This window comes from Macaca nemestrina, chromosome 6 (genome assembly GCF_043159975.1).
Source record: "Macaca nemestrina isolate mMacNem1 chromosome 6, mMacNem.hap1, whole genome shotgun sequence".
Lineage (NCBI taxonomy): Eukaryota > Metazoa > Chordata > Mammalia > Primates > Cercopithecidae > Macaca > Macaca nemestrina.
This window is the reverse complement of record NC_092130.1, coordinates 84,155,833-84,179,128: the sequence shown is the minus strand read 5'-3', so window position 1 is coordinate 84,179,128 and position 23,296 is coordinate 84,155,833. Positions and strand designations below refer to the sequence as shown.

General features: G+C 37.5%; 1 protein-coding gene and 1 non-coding gene across 2 annotated transcripts; both read right to left on the bottom strand.

The window, feature by feature from the left end:
• Positions 1–237: 237 nt before the first annotated feature.
• On the bottom strand, positions 238–23,145 carry LOC105483979 (RIO kinase 2). Its single transcript, XM_011745082.3, has 10 exons — positions 22,990–23,145; positions 19,011–19,149; positions 17,758–17,874; positions 17,144–17,319; positions 12,887–12,975; positions 10,882–11,073; positions 8,428–8,520; positions 6,822–7,343; positions 4,431–4,527; positions 238–2,603 (listed from the first exon to the last, which is right to left on the bottom strand). The coding sequence occupies exons 1-10, from the start codon at positions 23,053–23,055 to the stop codon at positions 2,439–2,441; spliced, it is 1,656 nt and encodes a 551-aa protein (XP_011743384.1). The 5' UTR covers positions 23,056–23,145; the 3' UTR covers positions 238–2,438.
• Positions 15,668–15,829, bottom strand: LOC112427164 (U1 spliceosomal RNA). The gene has a single exon (XR_003018639.1). It is a non-coding gene; the product is annotated as a U1 spliceosomal RNA (small nuclear RNA).
• Positions 23,146–23,296: the final 151 nt, after the last annotated feature.

Genomic DNA, 23,296 nt, shown 5'->3' with positions numbered 1-23,296 from the left:
GCAGCAACCTGGGAGGCAGCACCAGGCAGAGTTTTTTAATTAGGCAGCTATGTATTTTGTCAGAAAATTTACTAAGCAGTTGGCTAAAAGAATGATTATCTTGAGTTGCACTAACTCTGATTAGTATCTATTAAACATCTATGGTTTTGGAAAAGGCTCAAAGATAGCCAGCTATGTGCCAAAGAACAGACCAATGGCTACCAATACCACAAGGTTAGCACAAATATAAACCGCATAGTTTGTAGGAAAGGTTTATTTAATGGGGACACTAAGACTATGCAAGATGGTTACTAGAAAAACATCTTTCAGTCTGGATAAATACACAACAAGGGATCATAGTTGAAATACCAGTGACCTTCACAATAGGAAAGGTGGTCAGTTTGTGGAATTTTCCTTTTGGTAACCTGAAGAAGTCATTTTAGCAGTACTAACCATACAGTATATGTCAGGCACTGTAATAAACTCTTTACAAGTGGTACTTCATTTAGTCTTCACAACTCTGAGGTAGGTACTATTAAATGTCCCTATGTTACAAACAAAAAAATTCAGGTTAGAGAGGCTACAGAAGGTACCTGAGGTTTGGGAAGTGTAGAACCAGGATTTAAATCTGGAACTCCTAGGCAAAAACAGTGTTTTAACAATCACAATATACAGCTTTGCCACATTAGTAAAATTTAAAATTTGTTTTTGTTCATTGTTCATTATGTATGTTTTAAAATGTGAGGGTTATAGCTTATCTGTTAGGACAAACTCTAACTTCTAATTGACGGCTAGCCAAACATATCTTCAAAAAATAACTATTATACCTTAGGTTTCAACAACCAAAACAACATATTCAGAAAAAACTAAATTCCTTAATAGATCATTTATTAGTAAATCTTCAATAGCTAGCAACAATCTTTGCCCAAATGAGGTAAGGTCTCCATTTTTGACTGGAACAATTTATTCTTCGGCCCACATGAAATGTTAGGCTATTAGAGGTAAAAATCATGTTTGTCTTGAGTTTCTTAATAGCAATGGGCCTTTTATGTAGTAGATACTCAAAAATCAACTGAGTCAATTAGGTAATGCTGAGCAGGATAAGGCTTTATTCTCAATTTGCTTTCATCACTCTGAATATAAGAAAATGATTCCAAAATAAACATCCTGTGGTTCTATTAAGCTGTTTTCAACTTTACATTATAAAAATGCTTAAAAGTCGAGATATTATATATACAAAATGAATACCTGAATTCAAAGATATATCTAAAATGCAAAGCAGGGGTATTTAAATATTTCAATGTCTAATTTTCGAGGGAACAGGAATTGGCATTTTCTAGCTTCCATATATTTAAACCAATTTGTTAGATAATGACAGGTCTTGCAAATAGCTAGTAGAGTTAATCTGGCAAAGGTGAAAGGGAATCTGCTGTCTTGATCAATCTTGGAAAAGTCTGTACTATATTCCCTCTGGTAGAACATAATTAGGGATTCAAGTAATCCTGTTTGGTGACTGTGGGGTGATATTGCCATCTAATGGCCATTTTTTGCTGCAAGTGATCCCCTTTTCCCACTTATGTGGCAATGAAGAGACAATAATCAGGTGCATACACTTAAGCACTCATCTTTACATCTCACTGAATTATAAAGTCCTTGAGGAAGGGACCATGGCTATGTATTTTCTTTCCTGAATTAGGTATTTGTTAACATCGAGGTGAGAACATGTTCCAGACCCACTTAAATAAGCATATGAGAAAGAACATTTCATTCTTCATTCTACTCCACCTTCCCCCACCCCTAACTCTTCTGATACTCAGGCCTGCTTACAAGCTGCCAACTGGAAAAATTGTGGTGGACTATCTCAAGTAAGTTTCCATTCTCATGACCACATTACCAATGTAAGTGGCACATTCTCATGACCACATTACCAATGTAAGTGGCACAAAACAGATTATTAATTAATCGATTAATTAAGCAAATTATACATTACTGGTTTATCTTTACTTCCAAAGGCTTATCTTTACTTCTAAAGAAAAATAAGGCAGTGAATTCCTCCAGTTGCCAAATAAAATGCAACCAAGTTGTTGGCGGAATTTCAGAATCATTATAATGATTCTAATAGACATGTTTTATTGAATGCTTATAATGTGCTAAACATTGTTCTAATTGCTTTATGTGCATTGTATCATATAATCCTCAACAAACAAAAACAACAAAAATGTTTAGATTTTTTAAAATATGCAAATATCTCTAATAAAGTTATTTATTTTAGTTACCCAAATTACTTTGAAAAAATGGACTGCTTTGGCAGATAATTATTCTTTGCAAGACACATACTGAATGACCCAAATTTATAGATGAAAGAGAGTTTATTTATTTATTAATATATGATAACCTTGGCTCAAAAAGGAATTACAGTAACTTTAAAAATATATTAAACATATCCAAGATCCTAAATATTATTCTCCCCAAAAGCTAGCTGCTTCCATACTTGATTTGATATTTTGCATGTTTTCCCTACGTTGCTTGGTAAATATATTTGCTTCTCCTTTCTGCAATCGACGTCTGACAGCTGATTTTTGCTGTTTTGTCAACTGACGTTTCACCTTCTGTTTCACCAGTTCCTGGAAAGATTTCATAAATTAGCATTACTAATAATGAACCATTTCAAATAGTACACTGCTAATACCTTTTCTATTTATATACTGAGAGCATGAATTTTTAAGATTCCAAACACTATATAGTACTTTCCGAAAGCACTATATAGAAACTGTTATATAGGAAAAATTAAATTCCAAACAGAAATACAGATTACATAGAAAAAATACAGTGTATAGGCAGAATTTTTTAAAAATTACCATAGTGCCACCTAGTGGTCCATCATGAAAACTGATGGGAAAAACAAGATGAAAACTGCTTGTTCCTCTGCGTTTTAGGTTAAAAGGCTCTCAGAGTAGGTTTTGTAATAGAAAATTATTTTTGAAAGCATTCAGTATTGCTCAATATATCCAAGAATGCCTTCACAGTTTCAGCTGTAGAAATGACCTGATGGTAGCAATCACCCAAGGAAAAGTCTTCATATCTCTTTTGATCATAAATTAAAATTACTTATTAGTTAAGATATACCATGCATGGCATATGACTTACAAAATGAATAAGAAATGTGAAATAGGGTTTACAATGACCTTTTCTTTCTCTGAAACACTATAGTCTGCCATTTAATAACTGTATATAACCTTGTATCATCCAACTTGTCTCCTAAAAAAGAAGATAGCTGCAAAACGCTGCAAAGCTGGGAACAAAGGTCTTCTTTTTTTTGAGACAGGGTCTTGCTGTGTTGCCCAGGTTGGAGTGCAGTGGCAGGAACACAGTTCACGGTGGCTGCAACCTCCTGGGCTCAAGTGATTTTTCTGCCTCGGCCTCCTGAGTGGCTGGGAACACAGGTGTACACCACTACACCTGGCTCATTTTTAAATTTTTTGTAGATGGAGTCTTGCTATGTTGCCCAGGTTGGCCTGAAACCCTTGGGGGCTCAAGCAATCCTCCCACCTTGGCCTCCCAAAGTGCTGGGATCACAGGTCTGAGCCACGGTGCCCGACCAAATCTGTACTTATAATTTTATACCATTGGCTTGGCATGGTGGCTCACGCCTGAAATCCCAGCACTTTGGGAGGCCAAGGTGGGCGGATCACCTGAGGTCAGGAGGTTGAGATCAGCCTGGCCAACATGGTGAAATGCTATCTCTTCTAAAAATACAAAAATTAGACAGGCATGGTGGTAGGCACCGGTAATCCTAGCTACTCAGGAGGCTGAGGCAGGAGAATTGCTTGAACCCGGGAGGCAGAGGTTGCAGTGGGCTGAGATCACGCCACTGCATTCTAGCCTGGATGACAAGAGCGAAACTCCGTCTCAAAAAAAACAAAAACAAAAAACAAACAACAACAAAAAATGTTATACCATTAACATATAAGTCCAAGCGTCTGAGGCTGTCTTATACACCTTGTAATCCTCACAGTGACCAAGCTCATTAATCTTCAGCTCATATGAAGAATGATTCATTCATCTCAAACCTGATCAATTTATCAAGTGACCTACGTTAATTTTTTGAAAGTCATTGGTTTGTATTCTAAGAAAAAATTACTTGAAATGTAATCAACAGGCTGCCTAAAATCTGAAGGACAACTGAAAAAGGAAGTATTTTGAGTTTTACCAACAAAAAGTCATTTGGCCTTCATTTTACACATGACGGTGGCAGGATACAACTCTGCCACATCCTTTGAGAAACATTCATTTATTAAAATCAAGAAAGTACTGGTTTCAAGACTTAATTCAAAAAGCAATCAACAGAAATCTGGACCTGAAAAGCATACATTATTTGTTTAATGAGACAAGGCAATCAGATCATAGTAGTGATGTAATAAACATTCAGTACATGTTGAATGACTACTTACCGGAGGAATTGTTGAACAGCTTACAACACTGCCTGAAGAAGTGATACTCAGAGTTCTTGTTCTATACTGATTCATAGCTCCCATATTTTCTTCATCTCTAAAATTAAAAAACCCGCAATGTATCTAGTTAATTTGTATAATGTAATGAATCCCATTTGATTATATTATTTTTTGCATGCAGCAAAATTGAAGACATAAAATACTTCAGAAAGATTATATCTTAAAATTTCTGTGAAGATAAAACTACCTACTGTTAATTTCTATATAATTTTCATTTTCCAGCATTTTGTTAGTCACTATCAAAATTTAAAAACAGTAGAATGCTTTAGCCATTGAAATTCATCACCTCCCCACAATTCATCTTCCCTTTTCTAATAATCCTCTCCTCTTCTTTCACTGAACTATATAAATCTGTTTCTCCCTATCTAAATTTTTGAGACTCTTTCCACCTTCACAAACAACAGAAGATATAATGGAAACAGACAGTACTCATGATAGTCAGCTCCGCTAGGGTAGGAAAATCTGCAACCTAGAGACGAATGTTTTCACATGGCTCAAAGTTTCAATACATGGAATGTATAAAAACTCATAACTCCTAACAGTTAATATTTTTCAGCAACATCTGCTGTTTTGCTTTTACTCTGAATGAAAGTTTTGCCCAGCATGTATCCAGAGAGTGAGAACAAAATTATTGTTCCCACTCTGAGTTTAAAAGACCATTTAATCCTATGTAGGTTTTCTTCTATCACTGTGATGGTTAATTTTACATGTTAACTTGACTGGGCCTCAGGGTGCCAGATATTTGTTTAAACATTAACTTGGATGTGTCTTTGAGGGTGTTTCTGAATCCATAAACTGAGTATAGCAGATTGCCCTCCCCAGTGTGGGTAGACCTCATCCAATCCATTGAAGGCCTGATCAGAACAAAAAGGCAGAGTAAGAGAGAACTGTCTTTGAACTGGGACATAGATCCTCTCTTTTCTTTGGATGTGGACTGGAACTTACGCTACTGGCTCTTCTGGCTCTCAGCCCTTTGGATTTGGACTGGAACTGTACGATGGGCTCTCCTGCGTCTACAGCTTGTTGACTACAAATCCTGGGACTTCTCAGCCTCCGTAACCTCATGGGCTAATTCCTTATAATAAATCTCCATTTCTGTTTGTTTGAAGAATCCAGTCTAATACAATCACTCAAAATTCTGAGCCTCTGTCACCCCTGATTCTTTTCCTTTTAAGCTTCTGATTTAATTTTCTAAGTTTATTATTTAAATGGCAGTAGCCCTGTGACACAGATACACAGCTATATGAAAAAGGAACAAAATTCTTATGTTTTGCTTCATGAATAAAACTGTAAAGATAAAGGTAGGCTTAAGATATAAGCCCAAATATGTACTGAAAAATGTTTAATAAATGCATTGCTGAAGTAATTTTAATTGTCATATTACCATATTGAAATAAATAAAACCAGTAGTTCATTAAACTACAGTTTGATTCTGAATAAGCTATCCCAAATCCAAAAATTAAGTTTTAGAACTTCTCCTAAACTAAGCTGAGCCTGATTAATATTTACAAAAAAAAAAATTTTTTTAAAAGAAAACATAGTATCATTACATAATTTTAACTACACATGAACAAAGGACAGAAGGCTCAAGGTACTAGAGAAAATTCATTGCAGATGTTTCTATAGAAAGTACATTTATTGCATGTTTTAATATTTACATGCCTTTACATAACTCAAACACACATCAGATGTGTAATTAGGAAAATATGTGAGGAATAACTCATCCATCTAAAACCTGATCAATGTATCCAGAGACCTATAATAATTTGAAAGTCATCAGTTTGTTTTTTTTTTTTTTTTGAGACAGAGTTTTTCGCTCTTGTCACCCAGGATGGAGTGCAGTGGCGCAATCTTCGGCTTACTGCAACCTCCACCTCCCGGGTTCAAGTGATTCTCCTACCTCAGTCTCCCAAGTAGCTGGGATTACAGGCACAGGCTACCATGCCCGGCTAATTTTTGTATTTTTAGTAGAGACAGGGTTTTGCCATGTTGTCCAGGCTGGTCTCAAACTCCTGACCTGAGGTGATGTGCCTGCCTTGGCCTCCCAAAGTGCTGACATTACAGGCATGAGCCACTGTGCCCAGCCATCAGTTTGTATTTTAGGGAAGAATTACTTGAAATTTAGTCAATAGGCTGCCTAGAATCAGGTCAACTGAAAAGGAAGCTATTTTGAATTTTTAACAACAAAAAATTATCTGGCTTTCATTTTATATATCAAGGCGGCAGAATACAATTCTGCCACATCATTTGGAAAAAACGCTCATTTACTAGAATCTAAGAAAGTATCGGTCTCAAGACTCAAGTTAAAAAGCAATTGACTGAAGTCTATACCTGAAAGGCCTGAATTCTCTATTTAATGACAAGGCAATTAGATGAGGGCATTCATCGTCATACTCCTCAGAGCCAGCAGGGACTCCTCCTTGAACTCTCTGACCATCTTGCCCGTTGTAATTTTCAGTTCTGCTTTTCTCCTCAGAAAATTCAGTTACAGAGTTGTTTTCAACAACCTGACCTTTTATTTCTTCTAAAGCTTGATTGAATTCAGTCATTTCAAAACACCGTGCATCAGCACTCTCTTTTGATAAACTGTCTTCCTTTATTTGTTCAGGGTCTCCAGATGATCTGCAATAGCAGCCCTCTGATTCTTCTAGAGAGTTCTGTTCACTTTCATTTTCTGACCTATAAACCGCTGCTTCTTCTGCCACTTCTCCATCTGAAAATGAGAATTCAGATCTCTCTTCTGTTTCAATATTTTTATCATCTGGACCTAATGGATGAAGCAGTTCATCATCTGCCTGCATTTCCTTCGTGTAGCCACTGGCAGAAACCTCCACATCAAGAGTGTCTTCCCTCCTAGAAAAAAAAAGTTGTCAAGCATTGAAAGAGAGAAAAAATGTTTATCTAAGAGGAGTAATTATCTACTACTCTGGTAAATTATGATTCAAGTGAGTTCAATAGCTTATATGTTAAAAATAATTTTTTCCTTTCCTAAAATGTATTTAAATGACACAGGTATACAAATATGAAAGGTATATGCTGGCTATAATTTTAAGAATAAAGTAACTGAAAAACAACAATACAACAATAAAAAGGTTATAAAAACCTCAGCTTATGTTTATTAGCTTTGTAAATTAACTTTCAAAGGGGGCTAACGATTTTCTTCAGATTATGTGACTCATCCCAGATCAGAAAATATCTTCAGTGTATAAAATAAATATGAGAAAACTGAGTTTTGAGAATGCACATAATAATTATGTCTTGAGAATCAATTAAAGATACCTCCTGGGGCCGGGCGCGGTGGCTCCAGCCTGCAATCCCAGCACTTTGGGAGGCCGAGACGGGAGGGTCACGAGGTCAGGAGATCGACGCCATCCTGGCTAACACGGTGAAACCCCGTCTCTACTAAAAAATAAAAAAAAAAAACTAGCCAGGCGAGGTGGCGGGCGCCTGTAGTCCCAGCTACTCGGGAAGCTGAGGCAGGAAAATGACATAAACCCGGGAGGCGGAGCTTGCAGTGAGCCGAGATCCGGCCACTGCACTCCAGCCTGGGCGACAGAGCGAGACTCCCTCTCAAAAAAAAAAAAAAAAAAAAACAGATACCTCCTGGTCCCGATAAAGGAAAAAACATAAATTTCAATGAACGTTTGGTGTGATTCCTTATGAATGAGTTACTCTCATAGCATCCAAAATAGAATAAAAGTTATTGAGTTTATAAGAAACTAGATATGTTCCCTTTCTAAAATTCAATAGCAGTGCCTTAATGGACCAAATGCAGGTATTTTCAAGTTTTAAGTTTCAGTTATGTACTACAGAGCAATGACATCTAACAGTGACTATATGTCAAAATTTGAAAAGTTTTTTAGATGAAAATGTTAATTTTTAGAAATACACAGTCCAGATATTTAAACTATTATGTAAAGCAATGGGGAGTACAAACCTGATATCCCTAAAGGTTGGAAAAAGCTCACTTTCGTAGCTGAAACGTTTCATGAAGAAATCTCTAATGCATTTAACATCTCTGTCAAAATACCTGCAAAAGCAAGAATCATTTATGATGTAGCCTTTAATGCTCCTTTTTCCTTATTAGCCAATGAAAATATCCTTATTGGTTAATGGTACTGCTGCTCCTTACAAAAGGAGATAAAAGATGTTACACAAAGGAAAAGAAGATACAAATGAGTTACCAGTGTGTTTGAAAAACTAAAATCCAAGAAAATCTCAAGGATATAAGCTGTCAATGCCATGCAGTTCCTACGGTTAGGAAAGTCAAGGTTTTCTCATAGTTACTGGTATATAGTTAAATACACTAGGGAAAGATAAGTGTGAACCCCAGGAAATAAGACTACGGGCCTATGGTTTAGGGATAGGTTTCCACTTATTCTCCTCGTCCTGAATCTGGCTATGCTTCCCATCAGCAACACTCACTAGAACCTCTAGCCAACTGAAAGATCTGAAGATAAAAAGATATTAATATTAAATAGTTAAGTTTGGAGACTACCAAGTTATGTTTACGGCTCTTTGTTATCCATTGGCCGATTTGCAATAATACCCAAAGGGATAAATCATGCTACAGCTTATAAAAATAATCTGACGACATGTTAATCTGGACCAAAAGTAGAATAATTTCTGAGTATCAGGCTGCCTTATGGGACACCATAAAGCAGATTAATCACCATAAAGAGATTCGATTCTCTAGAAGATTTCCAGACAAGGGAGAATTAAGGACAGGATAACAAGGAACTGACTATCTCTTTGAGAAAGATGAGTTTGGAAACAGGAAGATAATGCCTCTCCTCTTTGCTCACAGGGCACTCCGGGAAAAATATTAATATATTTTAAAAAGACTATTTTATATACGTTTACATTTCCATACGAGACAGTAACATCTTCTAAAGCATATATAGGGCTTATTTATATCTCAATCTCTAGCAATTAGCACAGCTCCTTGGCCCCAGTACTGGTTCAAAAAAATTGAAATTAAATCACAACATCTCCCCATAGAACGATGCAGCCTAAACCTAGAATGTCATCATCTGTCACACTCTGGGGGCTCTTAGATGTTCCTTTATTGTGTGACTATGTTACTCCTTATTAATAAAAATGGTGATTAGTTAACATCCAAAGAGTACTGATCACCCAAGTGCCAGGCATTAATCTTTTAGTATTATTTTGTTGAAAACGTTTTAAAAATTTATTTTCAAATGACATTTCTTTCTGTAGCATTAAGTACAGACATTTTCTACTGGAAACCAGGATGAAGACAAGCTTCACTTAACAAAACTACTTCAAGCTCAAACTCTGCAAAAATTAATATATTATATTATGTAAGTGATACTAGTTGTTAGTTTAGGAAAAAGAAGTTTCTCATAAAGCTTGGAACAGAAAGAAAAAAAAATCCTTAGTTACACTCAATTGAATCATGAACCACAAGCAAATAAAGGATAAGGTCCTATTTCAGGACTTGGTTTGGTTTAAGTAAGTAATGTGAAGAATATGATTATTGCAGTATATAGTGATTCTGCTCTGTGTCAGAGATAAAGTTTTATGTGAATTTTTTTTCTAATAATAAAAGCTAAAAGTGACAAGAGATAATTATCACTGGTTTGACAACTGAGTCCAGTCCAAAACCACAACTTTTATTCAGATCATCAAGATTGCTGAGTTATGCTTGGTGAATCTCTCTTGGAGGCAATCATGGAAGAGCAAGAAAAAGAGAAAGACAAAAGTAGTTCTAGGGGTCCCCACTTCACTCCCAACTTTTACCTGTTTTAACAGTTGGGCTTCCATCTAAAAGTCTGAACAAAGGGTTCCATGGCTAAGAAAATTTGACTTTCGAAGTCTGTCAATTTACAACAAAGAAATTCAAATTCTTATGGGGAAAACTCTAGTGGTTATACGTTAACACTAGCCACTTCAAACCAGTGACTGACCTAAATAGTATCACAATACTATTTATTGTGATACCTAATAGTATCACAAAATTGAAAAATTATGAAAAAATGATTCTATTCTAAACAAACACATCCACATCCAGAATTAACAATAGCACATACAGGCTGGGCGCAGTGACTCACGCCTGTAATCCCAGCACTTTGGGAGGCCAAGGCGGGCGGATCACCTGAGGTCGGGAGTTCGAGACCAGCCTGACCAACATGGAGAAAGCCCATCTCTACTAAAAAAAAAAAATACAAAAAATTAGACAGGTGTGGTGGCGCCTATCTGTAATCCCAGGTCCTCAGGAGGCTGAGGCAGGAGAATCGCTTGAACCCGGGAGGCGGAAGTTGCGGTGAGCCAAGATCGTGCCATTGTACTCCAGCTTGGGCAACAAGAGCAAAACTCCGTCTCCAGAAAAGAAAATCATAATAAAAATAAAAAAATAGCATGTACGTACCACTCAGCATTGGGATGAGAAGTTGAAACCATCTGTGGAAAATCAATCATGGTGATATGGTCATTTTCATCCAAAATGAGATTAAATTCATTAAAATCTCCATGAATCAGCCCATGATTTGCAAGTTTGACAATTAGTTCCATAGCTTCATCATATACTGATGCAGGATCTTCAACATGGTGTATCTGACATCTGAAAGTATTTTAAGCATGAATATAGGTTATTTGTATTCGTTTATGATTTTAACAAAAGTATGTATGCATGTGAACACATATATTATTTCCATGCCCTGGCTCCCCAGCAGCTTTCTTCTCATTCCCATCAGCACACAGATATAATATCCCCCATCTATTAAAAAAAATAGCCACACTCTGCTTCAATTCTGTATCTCTTTTCTACTACTACCTTTCTTTGATCTTTACAACCAAACTTGTCTACATGTGCTTTTCCAATTTGTTTCCTCCTACTCTCTAACACCATTTCAAACAGGCTTTCATCCACCTCATTTCAATAGCCCTTGTTGAGACTACCAATGACTTCAATGTTGCTAAAGCCAAAGGTCCATTCTTAGTCCTCATCATATGTGGTCTGTCAGTTGACATCTTTGAACATTTCTTCACTTAACTTTTAATGCTTAACATTGGGATGAGAAGTTGAAACCATCTGTGGAAAATCGATCGTGATAATATGGTCATTTTCATCCAAAATGAGATTAAATTCATTAAAATCTCCATGAATCAGTCCATGATTTGCAAGTTTGACCATTAGTTCCATAGCTTCATCATATACTGATGCAGGATCTTCAACCTGGTGTATCTGATTTACAAGTCTGACAATTAGTTCCATTCTCTCCAGGTTTTCTTCCTTCCTCATAGATCACACATTCTTAGTCTTTTCTATTTGTACTTCATCTTTTTCCTTGACCTCTAAATTCTGGAGTTCCTCAAAGGTCAATCCTATGACCTTTTATTTTCTCTTATTTAGACTCACTCTTGGTGATCGCATCCAGATTAATGGTTTAAATACCACATATACACTGATTTTAATGTAGACTTCTCTAACTCCCAGGCATCTCAAACTTAGCATGTCCAAAATGGAATCTCTGATTCTGTCCCATCCTCCAACTCCAAAATGCTCTTCCTGTAGCTTTCCTCTTTCTGTACATGGTAGCTTTCTCCCTCCAGTTAATTTGCTACTCAGGTCAAAAACCTTGGTGTCACCATAGTCTCATTCCTTCCTTCACATGCATATCCAATCCCAAATCATGTTGGTTCAACCTGCAGAACACATTCAGAATCTGACTGCTTTTCATCACCTTCACAACTATCACTGTAATCAGAATTACAACCATTTCTTGCCTAGATTATTGTAATGGCCTCCTGACTTGTCTTCAAATTATGTCTTCGTCTCCCCAGAGTCTATTAATTCAGCAGGCAGAGTGACCCTCTGAAAACACTGAGATCACTGATTGATGAGATCACATCTCTTCTCCGCTCAAAATACTCCCACTCCAATAGCTGCTAATCTGAATCAAAATTTGGTAAGGTTTCACCTTACTAGTGAGACTTTTCTTGACCACCTTACATAAAACAGTAGTCTCTTGTCCCGTTAGTACTTCCTATCTCCCTTAAACCCTGCTTTTTTTTATCCATAGTACTTACTAACAATTGACAGACATTTCCTTTAGTTATTTATTGCACATCTCCTTCCATCAGAATGTAAATTCCAGGAGGGCAGGGATTTTGTTTTGTTCACTATTGAGACTAAAAGGGCCTGGCACCTAACAGTCTCTTAATATGGAATGAATGAATGAATCACAGAGATTACAAAGCTCATATTGTCAGAATGAAACTGGGTTTTTAATTTGTCTTTGAGTCTATTCCTTTAAATCAATTTTCAACCTCCCAGAGGTAGTATTTCATTAACTAAAAAAACTTTTATTAAAAACCCTGAAACCTAAATTCATTTATCAGGATTCATGGCTTTAAGAATAATGAATACTTACAGTGGATAACCATTTATGAGTTCCATGACAACTGCATGACGATTGTAATCAATTGGCTTCGGAACTGGAAATTTCCTCTCATACAATGCCTAAAACATTGCAAAACAGGTGTAAGCTAATGAACAGGTCACTACTCTTTAAAGAACAATTAAATATATACCTTTCCACAGAAAAACACACAATCCTTTATAAAATTATACTTAACACATGGTTATTTATGCATAGCTTATTTATTCACTGCACAGAATAAGCCATACATAAAAAGCAAATTTTAAACAAAAGTTTGAATTCACTTTTCTGCCAAAAATGAACATTTACAAAATGTTATGCAGTGTGCTGGGGTTACAAAAATGAGTGTTAAAAAGTTTCTAAACAATCTAAAATTAGTGTTAAAAAGCCCCCAAGAAGCTTACAGTCTCTTGGGGTATATCCTTTCGTATTTTGTAAGTCTCTGACATTCGTTGAAATGTGCTCAAAATATTCAAATTGGAAACAAATTGTAATTTAGGAGATACTCATCTTCTGACATATTAGGAAATGAGGCATTCTAAGAGATCAGCCATTTTGGTTTATAGGGCACCGACCTTTTTCTCCACCACAATATGCAATATAAATCTATTATGTGAAAAACATATACACTGTTGTTGTCTGATTCAAATGTTAGACTCTCCATACATCTTTTCCCCTGTGCTTATTGTCTTCAATCTTACTGTTTACAAAGCCCTGCTATTACTTTCTTTAAAATACCTCAGATTTATGCCCTTTGACATTTAGAATGCTAGTATTAGGAATGGCAAAAACTGCAATTACTTTTGCACCAACATATACTTGTAAGGAGGCATTTGTTATTTATACCTCATTACTCCACAGGTGTTCTAGCTTTTGCCATCATACCTAACCTATTCTATGTACTAATACCAGACCAACCTGCTGATGTTAATACTCCATTTAAAAATATATATACATTGGATCGGGCACAGTGTCTCAACGTCTATAATCCCAGCACTTTGGGAGGCTGAGGTGGGTGGATCAGTTGAGGTCAGGAGTTCGACACCAGCCTGCCAGCATGGTGAAACCCCATCTCTACTAAAAATACACAAAAAAATTAGCCAGGCATGGTGGCACATGCCTGTAGTCCCAGCTACCTGGGAAGCTGAGGCAGGAGAATCGCTTGAACCCGGGAGGCGGAGGTTGCAGTGAGTTGAGATCATGCCACTGCACTCCAGTCTGGGCGACAGAGCAAGACTCCGTCTCAACAACAACAAAAAATAATTTTATATTGGCTGTAAATATTCTTTTCAGTTTGAACAACTTTTCCTGGTTTTGAAAATCCACCTGTACAGTCCTAATTCTCCCAATATTCTCTCCAGTACACACCAACAAATGCAGTCAGGACAGTTACCTCAGTGTCACCTAAACACATAGGGCTCACACACATTCATGTCATTGTCCATACCACTTCTCTGCCAAAATGCACTGTTTTAGGGTCAAATAATACCCAAGTTTTATGGCTCCACTCAGCTCCACTCACTACCTGAAACCTCCTCCATCAACTATTCTATCACTTACTGAAGTTTCTCTAAACTCAGTATGTAATTAAAAAAAAAATTGTTCTTAGGCTTGCAGTGGTGGCTCATGCTTATAACCCCAGTACTTTGGGAGGCTGAGGTGGGTGGATCTCTTGAGGCCAGGAGTTTGAGAGCAGCCCGGGCAACACAGCAAGATCCTGTCTCTAAAAGCAGGCATGGTAGCACATGCCTGTGGTCCCAAATACCTGGGGGGCTAAGGTGGGAGGACAGCTTGAGCCTAGGAGGTCAGGGCTGCAGTGAGCTGTGATCGTGTCACTGCACTCCAGCCTGGGAGACAGAGTGAGACCTTGTCTCAAAAATAAATAGATAAATAAAAGATTCTGTTTCATATGTGTTTGTGTTATCTTCTCAACTTTAAGACACAGATTGTACTGGTTATTTCTTTGGCATCCACTCCTTCACCCTACACTAAACCCCAGCAATTAATTTCAAAAGGTTGCCTATCACTTACCTTCTGTGAACAAGAACCAAACAACTTTCCACTTCCCAGATATTTTTCTTTGCTTTGTTTTTACATACTTTTTTTCAGTGTAGACCATTTTGAGCATACCTTGGCAGATCAATAGCATGTGATAAATTCAAAGATTGTGAATATTTGTCCAGAACTTGTGCTATCACCTAGAACTCATGCTATAGCCCAATCTTTATCGTATTGTTCCTCTCTTATGAAAAATCAACATATTTAAGGTGTACATTTATGTGCAACCAGATTCCATTCCTATACCTTCAATATAAGTATCCTGAAAAACACCTACTACAGTTTTGGGAAAATGTGTAAATGATCCCTACCAAGCTGCTCATTTACTGACTGAATATTACAAGATACAAGCTATTAGTATAAAACAAGAAATACATTAACATGTATGGTATCAGTAATACTAATTTATACTGCCTTAAGAAATCTCCCATGATTAATGAAAATGTAAGTATACAACCCACTCAAAGAACAAGCTGAATCCTCAAGGTACAGTGTGTTCACACACTGTAGCAATCTTCAAATTTTTTTGAAAAATGAAGATAAACTACGACAAATCATACTGGTAGAATAATAAAAACACAATATTACCTTTTGTTTAACTTAGTTATTGTTGAATATATTTAATTTGGATATTATTATATTTAACAAACCTATGCTGAACTTAATTTTGAAGGCAAAAAGTTAAAAATAAAGGCTTTTTTTTTTTAAATGTCAGGGGAGAGTACAAATGTAGTCCACCAGTACCCCAAAACGTGCAGTCAAGTTCCAATATTTGGGGTAACTGCAGGGGTCAGCACACCTGAAATGCAAGGAATAGGCCTAACCCTGAGAAAACCATCTTTGAGAGTTTGGCATTTCATCTGCCAGGTTAAGTATTTGTTTTCTATTTGTATAACTGTATGAGGTACATACAACATTTTGTTAAGTATATATGAGTAGTGATCAAGTCAGGGTATTTAGTGTGTTCATCTCCTGAGTACAATACATTTTGTTTACTATGGTCACCCTACCCTGCTATCAAACATTGAATGTATTCCTTCTAATTGTATGTTTGTACCCTTTAACTCACTTCTCTTCATCCTTACCTCTTAAAAACGAAAGATTTTGGCCGGGCGCAGTGGCTCACGCCTGTAATCCCAGCACTTTGGGAGGCCGAGACGGGCGGATCACGAGGTCAGGAGATTGAGACCAGCCTGGCTAACACGGTGAAACCCCGTCTCTACCAAAAAAATACAAAAAACTAGCCGGGCGAGGTGGCGAGCGCCTGTAGTCCCAGCTACTCGGGAGGCTGAGGCAGGAGAATGGCGTAGACCTGGGAGGCGGAGCTTGCAGTGAGCTGAGATCCGGCCACTGCACTCCAGCCTGGGCGACAGAGCGAGACTCCGTCTCAAAAAAAAAAACAAAAACAAAAAAACAGAGGAAAGATTTTTACCTTTTTTGTTTTTTGAGACAGAGTCTTGCTCTGTCAGCCAGGCTTAAGTGCAGTGGCACGATCTTCACTCACTGCAACCTCTGCCTCCTGGGTTCAAGTGATTTTCCTGCCTCAATCTCCCAAGTAGCTGGGATTACAGGTGCCCACCACCATGCCTGGCTAATTCTTGTATTTTTAGTAGGGATGGGGTTTCACCTTGTTGGCCAGGCTGGGCTCCTTACCTCAAGTAATGCACCCACCTCGGCTTCCCAAAGTGCTGGTATTATAGGCATGAACCACTGTGCCCAGCCAATTTTTACCATTTTTAATATACATATAAATCTATAAATGATGTTTGTTCCTTTATGTGAAACAAAAAACTAGCCAACTTATCTGAGACACTGAGGTTTCTACAGATGATAATTACCTGGTGTTTTCAATTAGAAACAGACATATGTATAGCTATATACATTGAATAGATATATATACATCCACACACACATATTTGTGAGGTAACAGCATCATTAATTATTTTTGGCTCTTCCATCTTGTCAGCATTATAGAATGTGTTGCCCTTATGCATTCATAACTATTTAAAATACCTTAACATAGAAGGGAAAAGAGCCCGAATAATCAACAGTTATTTAGGACTGAGTCTGCCTATAGGAATTGAGTCTAAGGTTAGAGAGATGTGGGGACAACAGAATCACACTTGTCATTAAGGCCTTTGAGACACATGTATTATTTGGCTAAAAAATGCATGACTATAAAATAAATACCTTCATATAGGCAAATTCCTTCATGGCAGAGAGACGAGATAAATAAAGCCAAGACACATTATGCCTATGTTTATGATAATCACGTTTGTTTTTCAGATTTCGAAAGGAGGTTCTTCCTAGTCTGTGAAGCTTTAATGCAAATTGTTGTCCTTCTTCATTTGCAACAATGTAAATATCTAGAGGCAAAATTTCAAAAACAACCATTATTACAAGTGTATTCCAATCAGTTAAAACAATTCTAACTTTCTCTGATTTTATTTCAAAAATGTCATTTTTCCTAATAAAGGTTGAGTATCCCTCCTTATCCAAAACCTTCAGACCAGAAGTGTTTTGAATTTTGGATTTTGGTATATTTGCACATAAATCATGAGATGCCTTGGGAGTTATCAGAATAAAATTAATTCCTGGCATAAATGAACTTTCAGTGATAGACTTTCAGAGAAAAAATAGTAACCTACTAATTAAGGGCACTTTCTGATTTTTATTGCTTCCAATCAACTTTCCGATTTACTGTTTAGTTAGAGAAAAGGGAAAATTAAAAGAGGAATGCTTTCTGAAGGAAAAACATAAACTAAAGCAAAGAAAATACTTTGCACAGCACTATTAGCACTTACCTGATTCTTTGCCAACACCCATCTGGTTTCCAACAGACTCAACTACTTGCCTAGAAGAAAGTGTTTTCAAAGCTAGGTAATCATATCCTGCATTTGTCAACCGATAGCCCTGGACAGCTAGACAAAATCAAAGGAGAAAGACCATATTTCAGTTACACTGTACAACCAAGTCACGTAAGTTCAAGTCATAAGAAATATTTAACAATGGAAAGTCTTCGTTGGAAAAAGATAAACTACCCAGGCTCACAAGTTTCCAATTTCTTCCTATAATTTGCATTTCTTCTCCAATGTACTGATAATCAAAATGTGACCTAAAGACAGGTCTATAAGTATTTGTGACAAGATAAAAGGAGGAATTTAAGTTCAATTTTTTTAATCAATTTGACCTAGAATTTTTGTCTGTTTTTGTATATCAATTATCCATTTCATTTTTCTAGTAATTTTTCTTTTGTAATTTATAAAAGGAAGGATATGTGATAGGCTGGAAAAAACTAATCCCTCACCACAGATGGTTTCAGAAGTAATGATCCAGGGTATGACTGCTGATTGTATTTTCCAAAGATGGTAGCCACAATATATCTATCCTACATGCTCTTCTGCAGTACCTACATGCTCTTCATGCTCTTCTGTAGTACCTACATGCTCTTCATGCTCTTCTGTAGTACTTACATGCTCTTCATGCTCTTCTGTAGTACCTACATGCTCTTCTGCAGTACTCTACATGCTCTTCTGTAGTACCTACATGCTCTACTGCAGTATTTTATAGGCTCTTCTGCACTACCTACATGCTCTTCTGCAATAGTCTATACGCCCCTCTGTAGTATCTACCTGCTCTTCTGCAGTACTCTACATGCTCTTCCATAGCACCTACGTGCTCTTCTGCAGTACCTACAAGCTCTTCTGCAGTGGTCTACATGCTCTTCTTCAGTACTCTACATGCTCTTCTGCAGCACCTATATGCTTTTCTGCAGTACTCTACATGCTCTTCTGCAGCACCTATGTGCTCTTCTGCAGTACCTACATGCTCTTCTGCAGTATCCTACATATTCTTACTACTACTCTTTCTCCACCTCCTTTGATCTGGGTGTGCCCTGTGATTGTTTTGACTAATAGGATATGGCCAAAGTATGTTTTGTCAGTTCTTTGTTTAATATTTACTGGTCTGGCAACTTCTACTTCTTGACTTTTGGAACACTTGCTCTGATGGCAACCGATTACCTGAAAAATCACAAACGGTGCCTCAAAATACTTACTTTTGGTACGCTCCCAAGCTATGAGTTTATGTTTCACTAATTCTCTTAAAACTTTATTACAGCCACCATGTTTAAGGCTGGCTATAGAAGCAATCAAACTGCCGGGAACAATTTCATGGTTCTTCATGCCCATTTCAACCTGAAATTAAAGGAATCATTACATAATCATAATCAAAGCTTTGTCTATCAAAACCCTGTGAAGAAATTAACTTCTCCTTGAAACTTTCCTGACTATGCAGTTCTCCAACTAATTCTGAGACATAATCACTTCTGTCTCTGAAAATATTTTTAAATTGCAATTTGAAATCTAATCACTGATATATATATAGTCTTTCCATTTCAAGAGTAGGAACTGTGAGTGCTAGACATACTGATGACATTTGGTAAATGCTAAAATACTTGATGACACTTAAACATTGGTCTTTAAAAACTACAGATGTGCCAGATATTTATTAAGCAGGTATTTAATGAGAAAGTACTAAATGTAGGCATTGTAGAGGATATAGATATAGATATATATGAATAATAGACTGGATAAAGAAAATGTGGCACATATACACCATGGAATGCATCCTTTTTTATGCAGCCATAAAAAAGGGTGAGTTCATGTTCTTTGCAGGGACATGAAACTGGAAACCATCATTCTCAGCAAACACACACAAGAACAGAAAACCAAACACCGCATGTTCTCACTCATAAGTAGGAGCTGAACAATAAGAAGAACACATGGACACAGCAAGGCAACATCACACACTGGGGCCTGTCAGGGGGCTGGGGACTAGGGGAGGGATAGCATTAGAAGAAATACCTAATGTAGATGATGGGTTGATGGGTGCAGCAAACCACTATGGCACATGTGTACCTGTGTAACAAACCGGCACGTTCTGCACATTTACCCCAGAACTTAAAGTATTTTATATATATATGTGCTTTTTATCTCTGAGGAATTTTTATCTCATGATGAAGATTTTTAAAAATGGTATACATCTAAGTTTATTAGAAGGTAAGAAGTGATAACTGCTTAAAAAGGTAGCTCAGGGCAGAATAATACTTCTAGCTGAGGGATCAGTTCCAAAGAAGATGCAAAACTAGAGACTGACTTTTAAAAGATGTGGGCATACAGAGAAAACAGACAAGGGGATATCAGTGAAAGAAAAAGATTTGAAAATGGCACATATGCAAGAAAGTACTACCCACAGAGAATAGCTGAGTACAGTGGCAGCTCAGATGGGATAGCATATAGAGTTCATGCAAACATGGCTGGAAGATACTTCTAGGATAGAGAAGGCATTAAAATGTAGACCAAAGAATTTTATATTTTATCCTGATGAAAGCAGGAAACTCTTGAAGATGTTTAGGCATGGGAGACACATGAACAAGGTTATTTTAAGGACATTAATCTACCAGGAATATGCAAATTGGCTTACAGATGGCAAAATCTGAGGGAGTACTCTGGAGAACTAAGACAGAAGTCCAGCGCAGAGGAAAGAGCACCCAGAACAGGGTAAGTGGTAGTGGTACTGGAAGGAAGGAATTAAAGATGTCTAGGAAGTATTATGGGAGAGCTTGGCAATTAAATGTGGAAGGGTAAAGGGAATGCAAAGCCACAACTGGAAGTGAAGAGGAAAAGCAAGTTTTAAGATTTTATATATATATATCTATATCTATATATATATATATATATATATATATATATTTTTTTTTTTTTAATAGAGCTTAGGAAAAGAGAAAGGGGGTAGAAAAAATTGAATTTGGTCTGAGCACTAAGAGTCAAATAAAAATGTTTAAAGGAAAATTGGCGGCCAGGTGCAGTGGCTCATGCCTGTAATCCCAGCACTTTGGGAGGTCAAGGTGGGTGGATCATGAGGTCAAGAGATTGAGACCATCCTGGCCAACATGGTGAAACCCTATCTCCACTAAAAATACAAAAATTAGCTGGGCGTGGTGGTGTGCGCCTGTAGTCCCAGCTACTCGGGAGGCTGAGGCAGGAGAATCGCTTGAATCTGGAAGGTGAAGGTTGCAGTGATCTGAAATGGTGCCACTGCACTCCAGCCTGGTGACAGAGTGAGACTCCGTCTAAGAAAGAAAGAAAAGGAAGGAAGGGAGGGAGGCAGGGAGGGAGGAAAGGCGGAAGGGAAAGAAGGAAAGAAAGAAAAAAAAGAAAGAAAATTGGAAAGGGGCCTATATTTAGGAATGAAGTTATAATTAGAAGGAAAAATTGTCAATTATTTTATAGAAGTGAGGGTTGAAGATATGAAGTGGATGCAATCACTGAGCAAGAGATAATGGAAGAAAAGGAATGTTTGGGAGCAGAATTGTGGGGCAAGTTCATATTGAAAGCTAAGGGCCACTAGTCAAACAATGATTATTGATATAGAAAGAGTCAAAGAAGTAAAAGGGAAGAGAGGCCCAAGAAAGGGTACCAACACTGGTAAGATTCAACTGAGACTAGAATGTCATATTTAATGACTAAGTCATTTCTTGGTGAGCTTTACAAGTAATTTAAATATTGCAGTGCCACTGTTTTGGAAGATAAATCTGGCATCATTTTGATGTCTCACCAAAACCTTAACTTTTAAATTTAACTTATTTTCCATGCTTTATCTCTGCCTCCCCTATCCTCTAACACTCTTACTTTTGACCCCTACTTCTGTCAGAGTCATTAAGGAATGAGTGTGCTGAGGAAGCAGGAAAGGAAGGTATCTTTCAGAACTGATAAGTTTTCATAGAGAAAGTCCAGCTGATTAGAAGAATCTACATGAGAGACAAAGTAAATATTGTCTTCCAAATTTCACACTGATTTTGCACTTGATAGTTTAATCCTTAAGTGCTATTTAAGATTAATTTTAAAAAGCCAACACTTGAAGCCTTAACATAATACAAGAACCGGTGTGACTCACATCGCATATCCTGTTACATAATTACACAATATAGGTAGTCCTTATCATGGGGTTCACTCCTTACCAAAAGATAACGGCTCCTAAATAAATGTACTGCTTCACTGTACAAATGTCTCGATCTATGTATTAATTTCTGTGCCATAAGACTAAGGCCATAAAACCAGATTTTATTACTCCCCTGATCAAAAATATTCAGTGGTTACCCCCACACTCTTTACCAAGCCTCCAAGGCTCTGTAGTACATAATCTCTCACCTTTTCCAGGTACATCTCCAACCATTAGTGTCTGTCTCACTTTGCTCCAGCCACACTGGCCTTTCCTGTCTTCAAAGACTTTTCTGTCTCAAGGCCTTTGCACTTATTACTTCTGTTTCCTCTGCCTCCAACTCTTTCCAAGGACTTCACTGGGCTGTCTCCTTCTCACACAGCTCCCATTATTCCCCCATTCATTCTTTCATTTAGAGAATATTTATTCATTGTCTACCAAGGACGTGCCCCTCCTCTCCACCAGATACATATACTTTCTATGCCATTATTCTTTATCATTTTCATAGCATTTATCCATTATCCTACGTATTCGTTTACTTGATGATCTGTCTGTCTCCACTTGTCTATTTGAATAAGTGAACCTCCTAATGTTGCTACTAAAAACCCGACAAATATGTGTTGACTGAATGAATCAGAAAGACTTCTATGCGACTGAGTCTGTTAGTAGGGAAGTCAATATTATCAAATCTCAGGAGGGGGCCTTAAATCTTTCACAGCTGGTCGGAAGCTCAGGCTCAGAGAAGTTTCCAGGCCACAGAGATGCCAGCGTTTCTTTTCCGCGCTAGGCGAATAGCAGCCGAAAAGAAGAAAATTATTAGAAGACGGGACCTTTGCTCTATCTGGGGGAAGGTAAGGTCCCAAACAAAACCTTTTAAAAAATTCAACTCTCTGATGCTCTCTTCTCCATTCCCAGCTTCTACCACGTCCTGGGTCCCAGAGCGTGCCTCCTCAGATCCCAGAAAACTTGCAGGAACAGGAAGAGGTCACACAGTGGTAAGGGGCAAGGGAGAATAGGAACGGTGGATTTCTTACCGCGGTCAAGACCCTGAAGTCATCTCGGCTCATGTAACGCAACTTGGCCACATTCACCTTCCCCATGGCGGCCCCTGTCCGAGCCCAGATGCCTCTCCCACGACAGCCGGAAAGCACAAGGCAGGTCGTTATCCCGCCCTCTAAGCGCTTTACAGCCGCTGGATGGCTCGCGCACGCGCTGCGTCTTACTATAGGTCCTTGTTAATAGATAGAAGTGCTGTTCTCATTGGTAAAGGAAAATAAAACTACTTGTATGTTTTATGAAGCATATAGTATGTAACAAGTGAACATTTTATTTTTGTGTAAT